This window comes from Pelmatolapia mariae, linkage group LG1 (genome assembly GCF_036321145.2).
Source record: "Pelmatolapia mariae isolate MD_Pm_ZW linkage group LG1, Pm_UMD_F_2, whole genome shotgun sequence".
In the NCBI taxonomy this organism is placed as follows: Eukaryota; Metazoa; Chordata; class Actinopteri; order Cichliformes; family Cichlidae; genus Pelmatolapia; species Pelmatolapia mariae.
The window spans coordinates 11007501-11020901 of record NC_086227.1 but is presented as its reverse complement, the minus strand read 5'-3'; the positions used below and the strand labels follow the sequence as shown (position 1 = coordinate 11020901).

Genomic DNA, 13401 nt, shown 5'->3' with positions numbered 1-13401 from the left:
TTTCAAAATAGAACAAACAAAACAGACTACTAAATTGTCAATTCCACTTAGAAACAAAATATTAATTCTAAAAATAAATCTTAGTTTGTTTTACAGAAGAACAGACAAAATTGACTAACTTTTGTCAATATCAAATAAACTGAGAACTAAAAGGAAATTCTCAATCTCTCCTTGTTGTATAGCTTAGCCTTTCAAACAGTTTTAACAGTGACTTTAGTCTGACAAAAGCCGAATGACGAATTAGCGCTTTCAGTCAGAGATTGAGCATGCACCGGTTTATTGTATTTCCAGACTTGCTTTCGGCACAATTTACAGTGCGCACTTCTCTGTTTTTTGTCAGACTTGAAATAGCCGAAATACCTTCACACTACGGAACTTCTATGGCCCTTCCGTTCGACAATCTCTCCGGAATTGGAACCATCATCGGTTTTTTTCTTCGGTAACCTTCGCTCACGCTCTCGGTTGATTTTTCTCTAGTCGGCAAACTCATTTCCTCCATTACCTGGGCAGCCCGGCTACAAAAACAAATACACATGTGCGCCTTGGCACTTGTGCTGTACGTAACAAGTCACTTGACGTGACGCTGCGGCTGTGATTGGTTCGGCTCTGCGCTACTTAATTTGGATTGGCTGTTCTTTGTTTTTTTTGTTTTTTTAAGAGGACAAGAGAGATGAGGCCTATCGCAATAGTTTAATTTTTCTATCCAAAAAAAGTTATTTCGCAATACATATCGTTATCGTTCTATCGCCCAGCTCTACCTGTAACAAAAGGTCTGACTTTCCCACACAGGCTGCCCCGCATCAGCTAGCCAAACAACTGAGTTCTAATTGTTAGCAATATCAGATCTTCACATAGTCCATCTCCACTAGCCACTGTGAAACTGTAGTATGTATGTAGTTCACATGTAATATATACATCCATAATATTACATGTACACTGTAGTTCAGTAGTTCTCTCATCTTGCCAGAAATGTTGCGTTTGGGAAACAAGAATCAGTTCTCATTAAGTGTTTCAGATTTGACTGGTGTCTGTTAGTCACCTAGGTCTGAAAATATCTGTTCCTTTTATTGATCTCTGCCAAGAACCATGAGGCACCAGACGGCAACTATTGTAGACAGGAGATTTATTTTTCATTCATTCATTTATGTATTTATTTAGAAGAATATATTTGAAGAAGCACCAGCAACCTATACTTTTTTGTTTATTTTCAATACATGACATCTTTGACTGCTACAGTTCAATCAGTAATCTGGGATTTGATATTATAAACTCCTTTCCTTTCATCTATTTCTAAGAAGTACATTTACTTTTATAGGATGCCAGAAGGTGTGTATCCTCAAACATAGCTTCATTTATCAGTAGACACTGTGCCTCCAGCGGGATAAAGGCAGGGGATTCCCATCCTTACATCACAACTAAAGACTCCGTTTATTCAGACCGCAGGTCTTCACAGTGGTTGATTCTCCACAGTTTCCCACAATCCAGTAGATTCCCTGACTTTGTTCTCCTCTTTATTAATTAGGGATTGACTAAAATTCATCTACACAGATTGAATGTGTCCAGTGTAATAAATACCAATATCGCTCAAAAATATTTATTTTGTAGGTCCTTTTAGACCCACAAGCGATACCTTTGTAATAATGTGACCTATTCCTCTTCAGCTATTTTTTTCCCTTTAATTAAAATACATCAACATGCAGTACAGTAAATAAACCAAACTAAATGCTAATTATTACAGTATTTAGTGCTGTGCATCTTTGCTGTTAAAGATTGAAAGTCTATTTTGCAGCATGAATTATTTTGTGCCTTTCTTTGATGTTTCTACATGGTAATCCTCAGGTTAGGCATGCCAGGGCATGTTTATAGCATAGATGATCTATGGTAGTCTAGTGCACCTGGCTAAAATAAATTATACATTTATGAAACAGACCACATTTATGTTTTATCTCCAAAAAAATGAAACAAAAGGAAAGGAAAAAACTAACAAACTTACTCAGTCAGGATCAAATTATATTCAAGTTTTATACAGAGAGCTGTCCTTCTAGACTGACAGATTGATGAGTTCAGCTGAATTTGGTTTCATCACTGTAGCGTGTATTATTCACATAGCCACCCATGTCTTTTAAAAAATTGAATTCAAATGTTGTTATGTGGTTAATTTTTGTAGATGTTATATTTTCTGGGAGTTTAGTTTTGAAAACCTTCATATAAACTGATTAAAAACAAGCGAAAATCTGGCTTTCTTACTTGGACAGCATGCTATACTTGAATAAAGTTTAGCTTACTGTAATTAAAGCTTGGTATAAAAGGTTTGAATGGTCAAAGCTCAGTTTAGCTCAGGCCAAGTATAGTTTTGTAGTTATCTGTGATTTTACGTAAAGTAGTAAAGTGCAGCTGTTTTCGCGTGAACACACACTCTGTATATAAAAGATGGACCTACCCTCATCAACTGTTGTGAAATCCTGCCTTAAATACTTAGGATTTAGTTAAAATTTTGTAATATTATTGTTCATGGAGCCAGAAGTGGCCATATGTGGATGCAAAATGGATCGACAGACACCAGCGAATTAGTGATAATTATAGACAGAAATTAAATACTACAGTTTAATTCAACTAAACTGGAGATACAAACATTTTGTGCAATTAACAATAAAGGAAAAATGTATTGTCTGTTAGATTATTTCATTACAAACACTGTAAAAGTGAGCAACATAACAGAAGCAGTTGAGAGGTACAGCTAAGTAGCTCGAATTAGCTTAGCTGGTGTAAACCCTGGTGCATGCTGGATTAGTGTGGCCTAAAAATGTTTATTTGCACAATGGAAACTGCTCACCATTGGGCCTTGCTGCAAGCTTGTTTTATAGCTATGTTGCGCTGTTCTTGGTTTTATGTAATAGAAACAGGGCACAGTTGCCCTTGAGAGCAAACTAGCTGTCTTTGATGCTGAGATCTGTGCAGGCAATACTGAGCGTGAGTCATCCAGAAGCCCACACACAAATACTTTCAGCAGCAGTTTTTCCATGCTCAGGAATTACAGCATTGTCATGAAAACAGTAGTAGCTGATGTTTTTCCTGAAAACATGAAAAGTTGTTTTCAGTATTGAAGAGGTATTTTGAGTAAATAATTAGCAGAATAGTCAATCGGCCTAATTAACAGGCAACGTTTTGTCTTGCTTCAGCAGTGTTATAATTTGTTGAGAATGGTTAGCAGGATTTCCCCAAGAGGCCTGCAGTTGATAAAAAGCATATGCCATAAGTAATTGTTCAAATGCATATTAACTGCTTTTTTTCTGAATTCTCATAATTTAATGTATGCATGTAAGGAAAGAAGTTAAAACCAAAAAGTATTTTACTGAGTGCTCAAAACAATTGGATCAGTGTCCATCAAATTGAGCTTTGGTGCCCTTGCAAGCCAACATGGCTTTATATAATTGTTTACATAATATTCTCCTCTGACTTTGTCTGGCGGGGTTTAGCTGTGGGTGGTGAGATGCCTTCAGAAACACAAGCTATGACTTAAGGTTTTAGTGTTGATGCTCAAACTAGCTGCTGTGTTTTCTATGACCACTGTGACCTGATTACTATCTCTTCACCCAGCACCCTGTTAGAGTGAGCCATTTGTCCTTGTTTAGCACTGTGTACTTGTAAACACAGTTTTTTTTTCTTTTCTATTTTTTTAACAGCCTGTAAACGACTTTCAAAGATGAGTTAAACCTGGTCTCTTATGGGGAAGTTAGATTATGTGTTGTTGTTGTTGTTGTTGAGGAATCACTATCAGTGAAATTTTATGACCTAACATGTAGTCTGGATTTTTCATCTTGTCATTAAAAAACCTTTTGTATTATAACCCCATGAAGTAAAGTGTGATTTTTCTTTTTTAGATTTTTCATCTAATAATAGCAGTAGAGAAAACATAAAAAATTAATATCTAACACCTAAACATTTGAGTTTCATTTCTGGTTCATTTTAATCTGTGATCATCTGTATTCTTTTTGATGCAATGAGGTTTTTAAGAGTTTAAGCAGGGTAAAATGTTCTTTATTAAAGGGTAATATCTTATGTATTGCCATATGCTGTTTGTTACAGGTCTTTCACCTTCTCCTTCCTGTGACAAATGTCGAGGCCTAACATCTCTTAGAGGTGAGGGTGAGGACAGGTCGGAGTGTCGGTCAGCTGCATCAAGTTTTGTCCCATGAGAGTGACTGTACCATCCAGGCACCTCCAGTGACCAGGGCTGTGGCTGTGGTGGGCCCGGCCCAGGAGGCCTTTTTGTACATCACTCCAGGCTCCTGCTGACCTGTGCTGCTCTCACCATGGATCAGCAAAGAGACAAGTATGGCGACCGACAAAGGAGCACTAAAGTGTCCCAGGGAGGCCGCAGCGGACACCCGTCGCGGCCATCTGGCTCCTCCAGCTCCTCTGGGGTGCTCATGGTGGGGCCAAATTTTCGTGTGGGCAAGAAGATCGGTTGTGGAAACTTTGGCGAATTGAAGCTTGGTAAGCTGAATCTCAATCAAGTGTTAAAATATTTATGCAGGACATGATTTGCTAGCAGACATGGATGCTGCAAAGGTTGCTGGAAATATGTCATCTAATCTATTACGGCGTTATCTTTTCTCTAAATTAGTGTAATTTATTTTTAAAACATCTGAACCATGCTTTTGCTCTCCTGTCTTGTTCCAGGAAAAAATCTCTACACAAATGAGTATGTAGCTATTAAACTGGTAAGTGCACTCTTGCTTTTACTGCTTGACTTCTCACATCTGCAGATGATTTTTAGAATCAATTTTAATGCTAAAGTCATTACTTTTAAAGCGCATTACTTCCAATACGGAAATTAGTAATAGTGAGTTTAAATCAGGATCAGTAATGTTGGTACAGAAAACATTGAAAGCATGGTTTGCTTTATTGTAATTGCTTGAATATAACAGTCAGCGATAATGAAAACCTGAACTAGATGATTAGCACATTGAAAACAGAATAAAACAGATGCTTACTGTTAGTCTTTCCTCTGTGTTCAGTATTAGGTGTTGATATTAAAGTGCTTTTAAGATGGGCTATTTTGACTGCAATTTGCAGTGGTGCAATCGTAATGTTGTATGTAACTGTTCTTGAGGAGAAATGTGAGTGAGGTGTAGATGCTCAGCTAGGCGTGTCTCTCCAGCGGCTGCTGGACTGGAAATCATGGCTCCTGACTCATGCCCTTATTATTGCTCACCAGAGAGTTGTAATTTGCTACAGAATCAACGTATTAAGCTTACCAACCAAATGGCTTTTAGCTACTCGCTCTGTTGTATGGTGTGCTGACACTTGAGCTGGAAAAAAAAAAGTTTCAATTTAAAGTGTGTTGAGTTTGACAGCTCAGAACAGTTAACTGGAAATAAAGTTTAGAATTTGGGGGCACAGCAAAATGACAGTTTTAGGTATATTTTTAAGTATATTCAAACTATTTTTCTTTAGCTCAAATGTGATGTTTTGTTGAAGTGTTGCTCTGAGTATTGGCCCATACACAAACATTTGCAAGGTGAAATTCATAGCATTAAAACTGCATTTATTCCAGTGTTTATGTCCGATTTATTGAACACTGGTCTGATGTGTTTACCATTCAGGAACCAGTGAAGTCGAGGGCACCACAGCTGCATTTAGAGTACCGGTTCTACAAAACACTGGGAACTGCAGGTAAGGTCACAGATTTGTTTGCTACTCCCATCTGGTGGTTTTATGTGACTTCATGATAGTGATTTGACTGTTTTGGAAGATCGGCCTAAAGATTGCATCATTTCCACAACAAGTGATTACTCTTCTCAGGTTACATATTGAAATTAAGCTGACTTTAATCTCCGGGAGTGTGTATATGACTGGATGAATGCCTACGTGCATAGAAAGCATGTTGAACAGTGACCTTGGGTGAAAATAGTATTGCCAGAGGTGCAGTTCACTATGAAAGGTGGTTTCCATTTTCACTTTCATTGGGCTGCTTTGCTTCTGTTTTGGCAGTGAGTGCCAGAGTCTGTGCTGTGCTTTGGACCTATAATGCTTCATTAGGTGGCAAGAACTTGTTTGGAGATTCAGGTTGAAACAGAAAAATAGTTTTTGTATTTTGCTGTGATCGGTTCAGGCACATGAGCCTGAATGGACCTCGCTTGTGAAGTCGCAAAACTCAACTCTATATGGACGTCTTAAGGTTTTGGGCAAGTTGTTGAAGCACAGAGAGTGTAACACAATGTTTCCCACTCAGGATTACTGTAGCCCTTTCAACTGGCTCAACGGCTTGGCTCAGTTCATTAGTCAGGTTCTACTGTTTAGGCTTCAGATCAAGATAGTGTTGTTTTCCTCGTGGAGCCACTGCTGGGTCAGACAGTGCAGCAGTCAGAAGCCATCTTTGTTCCAGAAGCCTGGGTAACCTGATAAATACTATTCCAGTGAGTACTTGCATCTTGAAGCATGTGCTGTGGTGTCCTCATTTGCAGCTGCTTATCCTTTAGCTCAGTGAATGCCAGCTAAGTGCAGCGCTGATGCCCGTCCATGCTTTTCTACCAAAATCTTTACAGCTGCTACAACATTAGCACCATTGTCACGGACAACAGCTTTTTCTTTCTGTGGTGGAATGTCGAATTTGACAAGACCGTCCTCAAGCCAATCTCCAATATATGCAGCGTGTGTCTCTCATCAGAAGCATTGTTATCAGTCTGTGGGTCTCTATTCACCAATCCTTACGAATAATGTGAAACATCACCCCTAGATACGCCTCTGTAGCGAGGCTCAAGCTACGGAGTGCAAGGAGTGCAAGGCTCAGTCTCCTGCAACCTTAAATTATGGTCTCACAAAAGTGTCAGTTAGGGGTTAACACCCACCACAAACGTATTCTAGTGCAGTCCTCCAAAATCTCTGCTGCATGTCCTAATCAATCAGGATTTGACTGACCTAATCGTCAGACGAGTTGGCTCAAATAGGGAAGGGAGTGACAGTGGGAGAAGCATGGGAAAAAATAAATCAAAGATCAGAAATACATTGTTTTAAAGCTCCTTGTATGTTGTAACTTTGCTCTTCTCTGTGGCTGGCTGATGGACCAACAACAGCACGAGTAAGAGTAGCCCACAGACTGGCTGTATGACAACAAACCCTCTGTGCTGGTGGACTGTCAGTCCATAACTGCCTGCGAACTGCCTTTGCCCTACCCCTGCTCAAGTGTAAAACAAGCATAAAGGGTAGTCGTCATCTTTTTTTGACATCTTCATAGTTTACTTTCAGGAAGTAAGTTCTTGAAGGAACTGTGTACCTAGGAGTGAAAGTAGAAATTATATTCAGAAGGCCTTTGTCTTCCACCAATGAGTGTTCAAAATGCAAGTCAGCAGCATGCTCAGCTGAACATGGTGCAGCTGTCTGAACAAAGTTTTTTGCATACAACTCTGTGACTTACTGAAAAGGACAGTAACAAATAATTCATTGTCCAGCAGTGGCTTAGTTTTACTGGTATAGTATATTTTTTTCTTTTTCTTTTGTTTGAAATGGTCTCAAACTAGTCTTCATCTTTGTCTTGTTCCACTATTTTATTCTTTCTCCATCGCACCATTAATCATGATATCATTTTGAGGCTATACTTTTTAAAATTTATTTATATATATTATCAAGTCTTATTATATATTTCGTTGTGGTTTTTTTCTTTCCTTTTTTCTAAGTAGCTTGTACAGTTGAAAACTGAAAACGCTTGCATTGTTTGATTAAGCTGACATGGTGAATTTTTAGCAAGGAGTTGGTTATTTACATATTCGGCAAAGCAGCATAAACATTCATTCAGACCTGTACTTTCAAAAATCTGGCCAGTCTAAGTCTCAATCTTTGCACTTGCTTTTTGACATGTCTTGATGTTTCTCAGTTTCATAGGGAAATGTGAATCTTAAGGTTGTAAATGTTCTCCTATTCTAACCAGTTAGTCATGGACTTAGCTTAAAAAACTTCAAGGAACTAAAAAAAACCCAATTACCCCGCAGCCCAAAACACAACAATATTATTATTATTAGTATTATTATTGTTATTCACTCATAATGCCTACAATTTTTCCCATGCACCGTTTGATTCGTAGTGTGAAACAGTGATTTTAATTTTAATGGTACCCACACTGCCAGCCATTTTTATTTTTCCAGATTATCCAGATGCCCAACAAATCTTATCATCTAGCTTTCAGAATGAAATGCAAAGCAATAACTGACAACTTCTCGGTTTGTCATAAAAGATTAGTCAGGATTTGCTGACGCATCACTGTTACAGCAACCACTAGCAAGAATGTTGGCAGGATCAAATGAGCACCACAGAGAATGAAATTAAGTCATTTTTTTAAGTGTTGGTACTAAAGGAAATGGGTGTGAAGGCTAGAAACAATGGAACAATAGAAAAATCTTTTTTTTAAAACAGTATCCACGGTTGTCTTGGTAAAATGGGTACAATAATAATGGATACATATCAGATATATTGACCCAAACAAGAGCTTTTGAGGTCATTTTGTTTTTGTTTGGTTTTAATTTGTTACCTAATGTGCTCTTTAAAACAAAGGGATGTTACAGTGTTTAGGGATGACCCCAGTAACAGTTTGTCATGGAAAATAAAAGCCTTTTTTTGTGTTGTGGGTGATCTTTGATGTGCTTTTTTGGAGCTCTACATGCATATGTGATAACCCGACAGGGAGTATAATGGCTATTGTTTTGCAAAGGCAAGGGCTGGAAAAGGCCAACTGTGCGGAAACTCATTAAATATTTAGAGAGTGGGTCTGCCTCTCTTAGTACTAACCTGCCTCTGTCCTCTTCTTCCAGATGGGATAACGTGACCTCATTTCTTCTTGGCTGTGTACTGTGCTACATTCCTCTCAGCCAGTGTGGTTATCACAATGTCTGCATGATGGGGTCTTTATGAATTAATGTGGTTTGACTCAGCTGCTCTGTCAGGTGTTGTTATCTGATGCATAAACAACTGTCGCTGGATATTAACGAGGATGATTCAATTAAAAATCAAGCTTCATCTTGCAGTTAATATTTGCCTTTGCAATCAGGGGTGCATCATCGCTTTGGTTTTACAAGCCAGTGAGATTATGACACAGCATTGTGAGGAGGGCAAAAATGTTTCTAAGAGCGTGAGGGTTTGTTCAGGGGTGGGTGGAGATTGTTGAGCTGTTAAAGGTATTGGCAGGCAGACCTCGTCATGAAACACTACACCATCTCTGTAAGCACTGCAGGGCACAACGAGTAAACATGTCCAATGGTGACACAGTTTAATAGATTTTACCGACATGTAAAGATAAGGCTAAAGGTTTTATCCTGTGTGTGTGTGTCCACTTACGGGAAATCATAGATATATGTTGAAGAAAATTGAGCTTCTTTCATTACACAGTTAGATTTGAGTGAAAATAATTAGAGAAAATGAGGGATTGGAGAAACCATAAAGTGGTGTTTTTGTATGCTTTTAGAAATTAAAGAGCCCAATGTTCTTGAGTGTGTTTAAAGGGAGACTTAAAGATCGAAAAGAACCACAGGATTTTCCTGCAGCTTTTATTTTTGCATAGAATGATAGAGCATAATGTTTGTTTTTAACACCATAGTTGCTGTATAATTACAGATGTTGATTTCTTGTCACTTAAAGGAAGCACAGAATTTTCAAGGGGATTCATTATGCTCATTTAAACTCCTAGAGTGGCTTTGCACAATTCTCAGTTCAAAATTACCCTTGTTTATCTTGTACTGGACCTGAGTGCAGACCATTACTTCATCCTGACTGAAACAAACCATTTTAGTTCCTTCATCTTTAAGACCACCCTCCCTGTTTTCCATTCTTATGACTGGCTGCCTCTCTGTGTGCCTGAGAGATCAGTGTTAAGGCTCTTTACTCTTCATGACATCAGACAGAGCTAAGAGCAGAAAAAAATGGCCTTGAGAGAGTTAACAGAGTTCAAGCATTACTCGCATATATGCTTACTGCATTACTGTTAAATATGTCCACATCCATTTATAACAGTATGTAGACTGAAAATATGGAAAAACATGTTAATGTTGGTGTTGTTGTTTGTTTGTTTTTTGTTAACAATGATATTTATTTCACGAAACCGTTAAAAGAATTCAGATTTTATTTCAAATTAATAAAACAGGGAAAACTAAATGCCGGTTGTTGAGCTTTTACAGGTGAAATGCAAATATGTGTAACAAAATGCCACAGTAGTCAAATAATTGGTCCAACAAATGAGCACATTGACAGTCATCTGCACAGGTTTAGGGAAAGCAGCCACTGAACAACAGAAGCAAGCCAGCAAATACGTCTGTTAGAAATTGAAAGGGGCCAGCTTGATGTTGATTTGAGGGTAGAGCTGAGCAACCAATCGCAGGCTATAGCAGTAGTGCAGGCAGCCAATCAAAGGTGGATCTGCACGATGTGCAAAATCTTGCATCAGGCAGGAGCTGGCTGTATTCCAGGAGTTTGGTGTAGAGCTGCTGTAGAACCATCACGAGGAGCCTGCTCACAATTTTCTCAGTAAAACCCACCCATTAGTAATATACAGTGGAAAAATCTGTCCACCAGTCTTTGATTTGCTTATCCTGTTATGGCGGGCTGGAGTCTCTCCTAGCTTACAGTAGCTGACGAGTAGCGCAGTACTGTCTTGGACAAATAAAGTCTCTCACAACACTGACACACACACACACACAGCATAGGGAGAAAAGGGCGTTCACGCCTACAGTCAATTTAGAGTCACGAATTCGCCAAACCTGCATTATATTAGACTGTGGGAGGAAACCCACGCATGCATGAGGAGAACATGCGATCTTCACACAGAAAGCGTCACACACTAATCCAAAATTAATTTCTGTAAGATATTCACAGATTCATTTTCTTCTAACCTGATTACAAAGTCTTTCTGTGATACGTTTCAGCACTTTTGTTGTGCAATCTGGTCTACAACGCATCTCTACCAAAGAAATGACAGTTATGTGGCATTTTGGTCCTGTGGAAGACTTGATCCTTGACTTTGGGTTAAAAAATTGCACATACAGATTTCAGTGTCACAACCTGTGCATAATTGGGGGAGTGTCTTGGCTAGGAGGAGCTGTGTTCATTTATCATGCATTCACGAGCAATGTGTAGATTCATGCAGGTTTTAGGTGCGTATTTCCTTCAAAATATTGCTCTTATAAAGGCAATCCCTCAGTGCTGTTCTCCGTATTCAGTCACTTTTGCATCCCATCCACTTTGTTGAAAATGCAGACTTTTGTCTATGCTCTGTGCAAATACTAAAGAAACTCTTACAGTCCAGGTGAGCACACAGAGCAGGCACTGCAATCTTTGTTTACAAAAATTGAAAGAGAGAAGTGGTACCTGCAAAATTGGTAGCTTCCAACAGCATTTGAGTTTTCCTGTGGAATTGCAGTGTGTGGTTGTGGACAAAAAGGTTCAGTCTTTAATGTTTGTTTGACTTTTGTGCTGTAGACAACGGTGGTTTGACCGTCCCTGTTGCTAGTTAAAAGCTAGATCCATATTGTTTTAAAATGTTTATCAACTTATTTACAGCACATCTCCAATCTGACACATTTTTAGGCCTCCCACAGGCACACAGGGTTTCAAGCCACTCATTCCTATGGTACAATTAACAACCCACAGAACTACATAATGGTGTCCAGAAGCACAGGATGGAGCGCAGCATGACTCCTACATGCCCATATGCTTGCTGACAGCATTTATGCCACCTTTCATACTGCAGTGCATTTCCCATTACCCAGCTGGCAAGCCAAATGTCTCCAGCAACATGTTTAATATAAATACATCAGTGCACTAAATTTGGGAGTATTATTTGTATTTAGCTTTTTGTTTGTTTTGCCATTATTTTGAAAAACAAACAAACAGTGTCGTCATTTAACTTCTTTTTTTTTAACAACCAACTCTACCTTCATATGGCATATAATAATACACCAAACCATTATAATGGGGACTGACATCCTGTCCATAACCTTTTTTTTTCTTTTCTATTCAAGCTTGTCCATTGAAAGAGAGATGCAAATTTACATTTCAGTGTTGTTTTTAAAGGGATTATTAGAGCTTTGTTAGACTTCACTATAAAATTATTTGCTTAGAGGTTGTTTGGATGAGTGGAGTTTTAATGATGCATGCATTTTAAATCTACATATGTATCTAATCTACATATATACTTTCATAAATGCATTACACACACAAGAAAAAAGACGGTTACTTTCAAAGTCAGATGCAAAAGATGATTGATGATTGAAAGACTGACTTTAGCATCCTTGTGGGGGTTTTTTTGTTTTGTTTTGTTTTTTGAACTTTGCAATTATACTGTATGTCCGAGGACTGAGTATAGCTTTATTATTCTATTATAGCAAGGTCCTTATGATTGGATCTCCCTTTGAAGTTTCTTGAGATAACCTTTTTAATAGGAGTCTGACTAGTCATACTTCCCTGAAGGCAGTTAACAGTTTGACCTGATTTCCTGTTCTTTGAAACTAAAGTTCAGGCGGTGGTCAGGATAACAACAAAGAATACAAATGTACCACCAATTACGATTAAAAAATAACTATGAATTGCATGTGCATATAACTGTAAATTCTGCAGATTGAATATATATTTAGATTCTGTGATGTGCAGCCTTTTTATGCCTATAATTGCAATTAAAACTGCAGGAGGAAATCAATGCACATGTTGTTCTTTTTTTTTTTTTTTTTTTTTTTTCCAAGTTTTTAACTGTTAGAAGGAGCTTTCATTCCCAGATTACCTATACAAAGAGGTAAAAGAGCACTAGCCTTTATGCAAGTTCCAGTGGCATCGGACTGATCACCCAAGACTAAATTACACTGTGGCAAGAGGTAAAATAAGAGCCGGGTTGACAGATGGACAGGATTTTTGAGCAGTGAGAGTGAGTAGAGCAGACAGATCATAATTCAGTTGGGAGGTTGTAAAATGAGGCAGAGAAAAGATTAGTTTTCAGCTTGCAGAGGCAGAATGACACAGTATTTCACCTCAGGGTTAATGTTTACCTAGCAGCTTTCTCTGTTCTATGTCCTCAACGACCTCGTAGTGCTCCTCCTCCTATCGGTCCATTTGAGGGCCTCTTATGGTTGACCTTGGACCCAAGTTGGAAATGTCATTAGTCAAGGGAGACGGGAATAATAAACAGATTTTAAATACTGTATACAAATGAAAAACATTGAGCTTTTTCTGTATGTCGTGTTTACTACCCCAGCTTTTGAGAGTTGTCTTGGATTACTTTTAGATACTTTAAAATATATAACATATATAAAGACAACTACTGGGTTTGTGTCTCCTTGTAATTTTGGTTTCTTTCCTCCTTGTATTTTAGCAGAAGGCGTGCCTCAGGTGTTTTACTTTGGGCCCTGTGGGAAGTACAATGCCATG

The 13401-nt window shown here is 38.4% G+C and overlaps 1 protein-coding gene across 8 annotated transcripts in view; it reads left to right on the top strand.

The window, feature by feature from the left end:
- Nucleotides 1–13401, top strand: part of csnk1g1 (casein kinase 1, gamma 1) — a 35410-nt gene that overhangs the window by 5300 nt on the left and 16709 nt on the right. For 4 of the 8 annotated variants that reach the window (XM_063471842.1, XM_063471822.1, XM_063471805.1 and 1 more), the window contains exons 2-5: nt 4087–4497; nt 4684–4724; nt 5610–5679; nt 13349–13401. The exon at nt 13349–13401 is cut by the window's right edge and continues 96 nt beyond it. In XM_063471842.1, the coding sequence (XP_063327912.1) occupies nt 4314–4497; nt 4684–4724; nt 5610–5679; nt 13349–13401 (348 nt within the window). In that variant the 5' untranslated portion in view covers nt 4087–4313. Of the gene's footprint in view, nt 1–4086; nt 4498–4683; nt 4725–5609; nt 5680–13345 lie in introns of all 8 variants that reach the window. The other 4 variants (XM_063471832.1, XM_063471813.1, XM_063471796.1 and 1 more) reach the window with 1 other exon arrangement.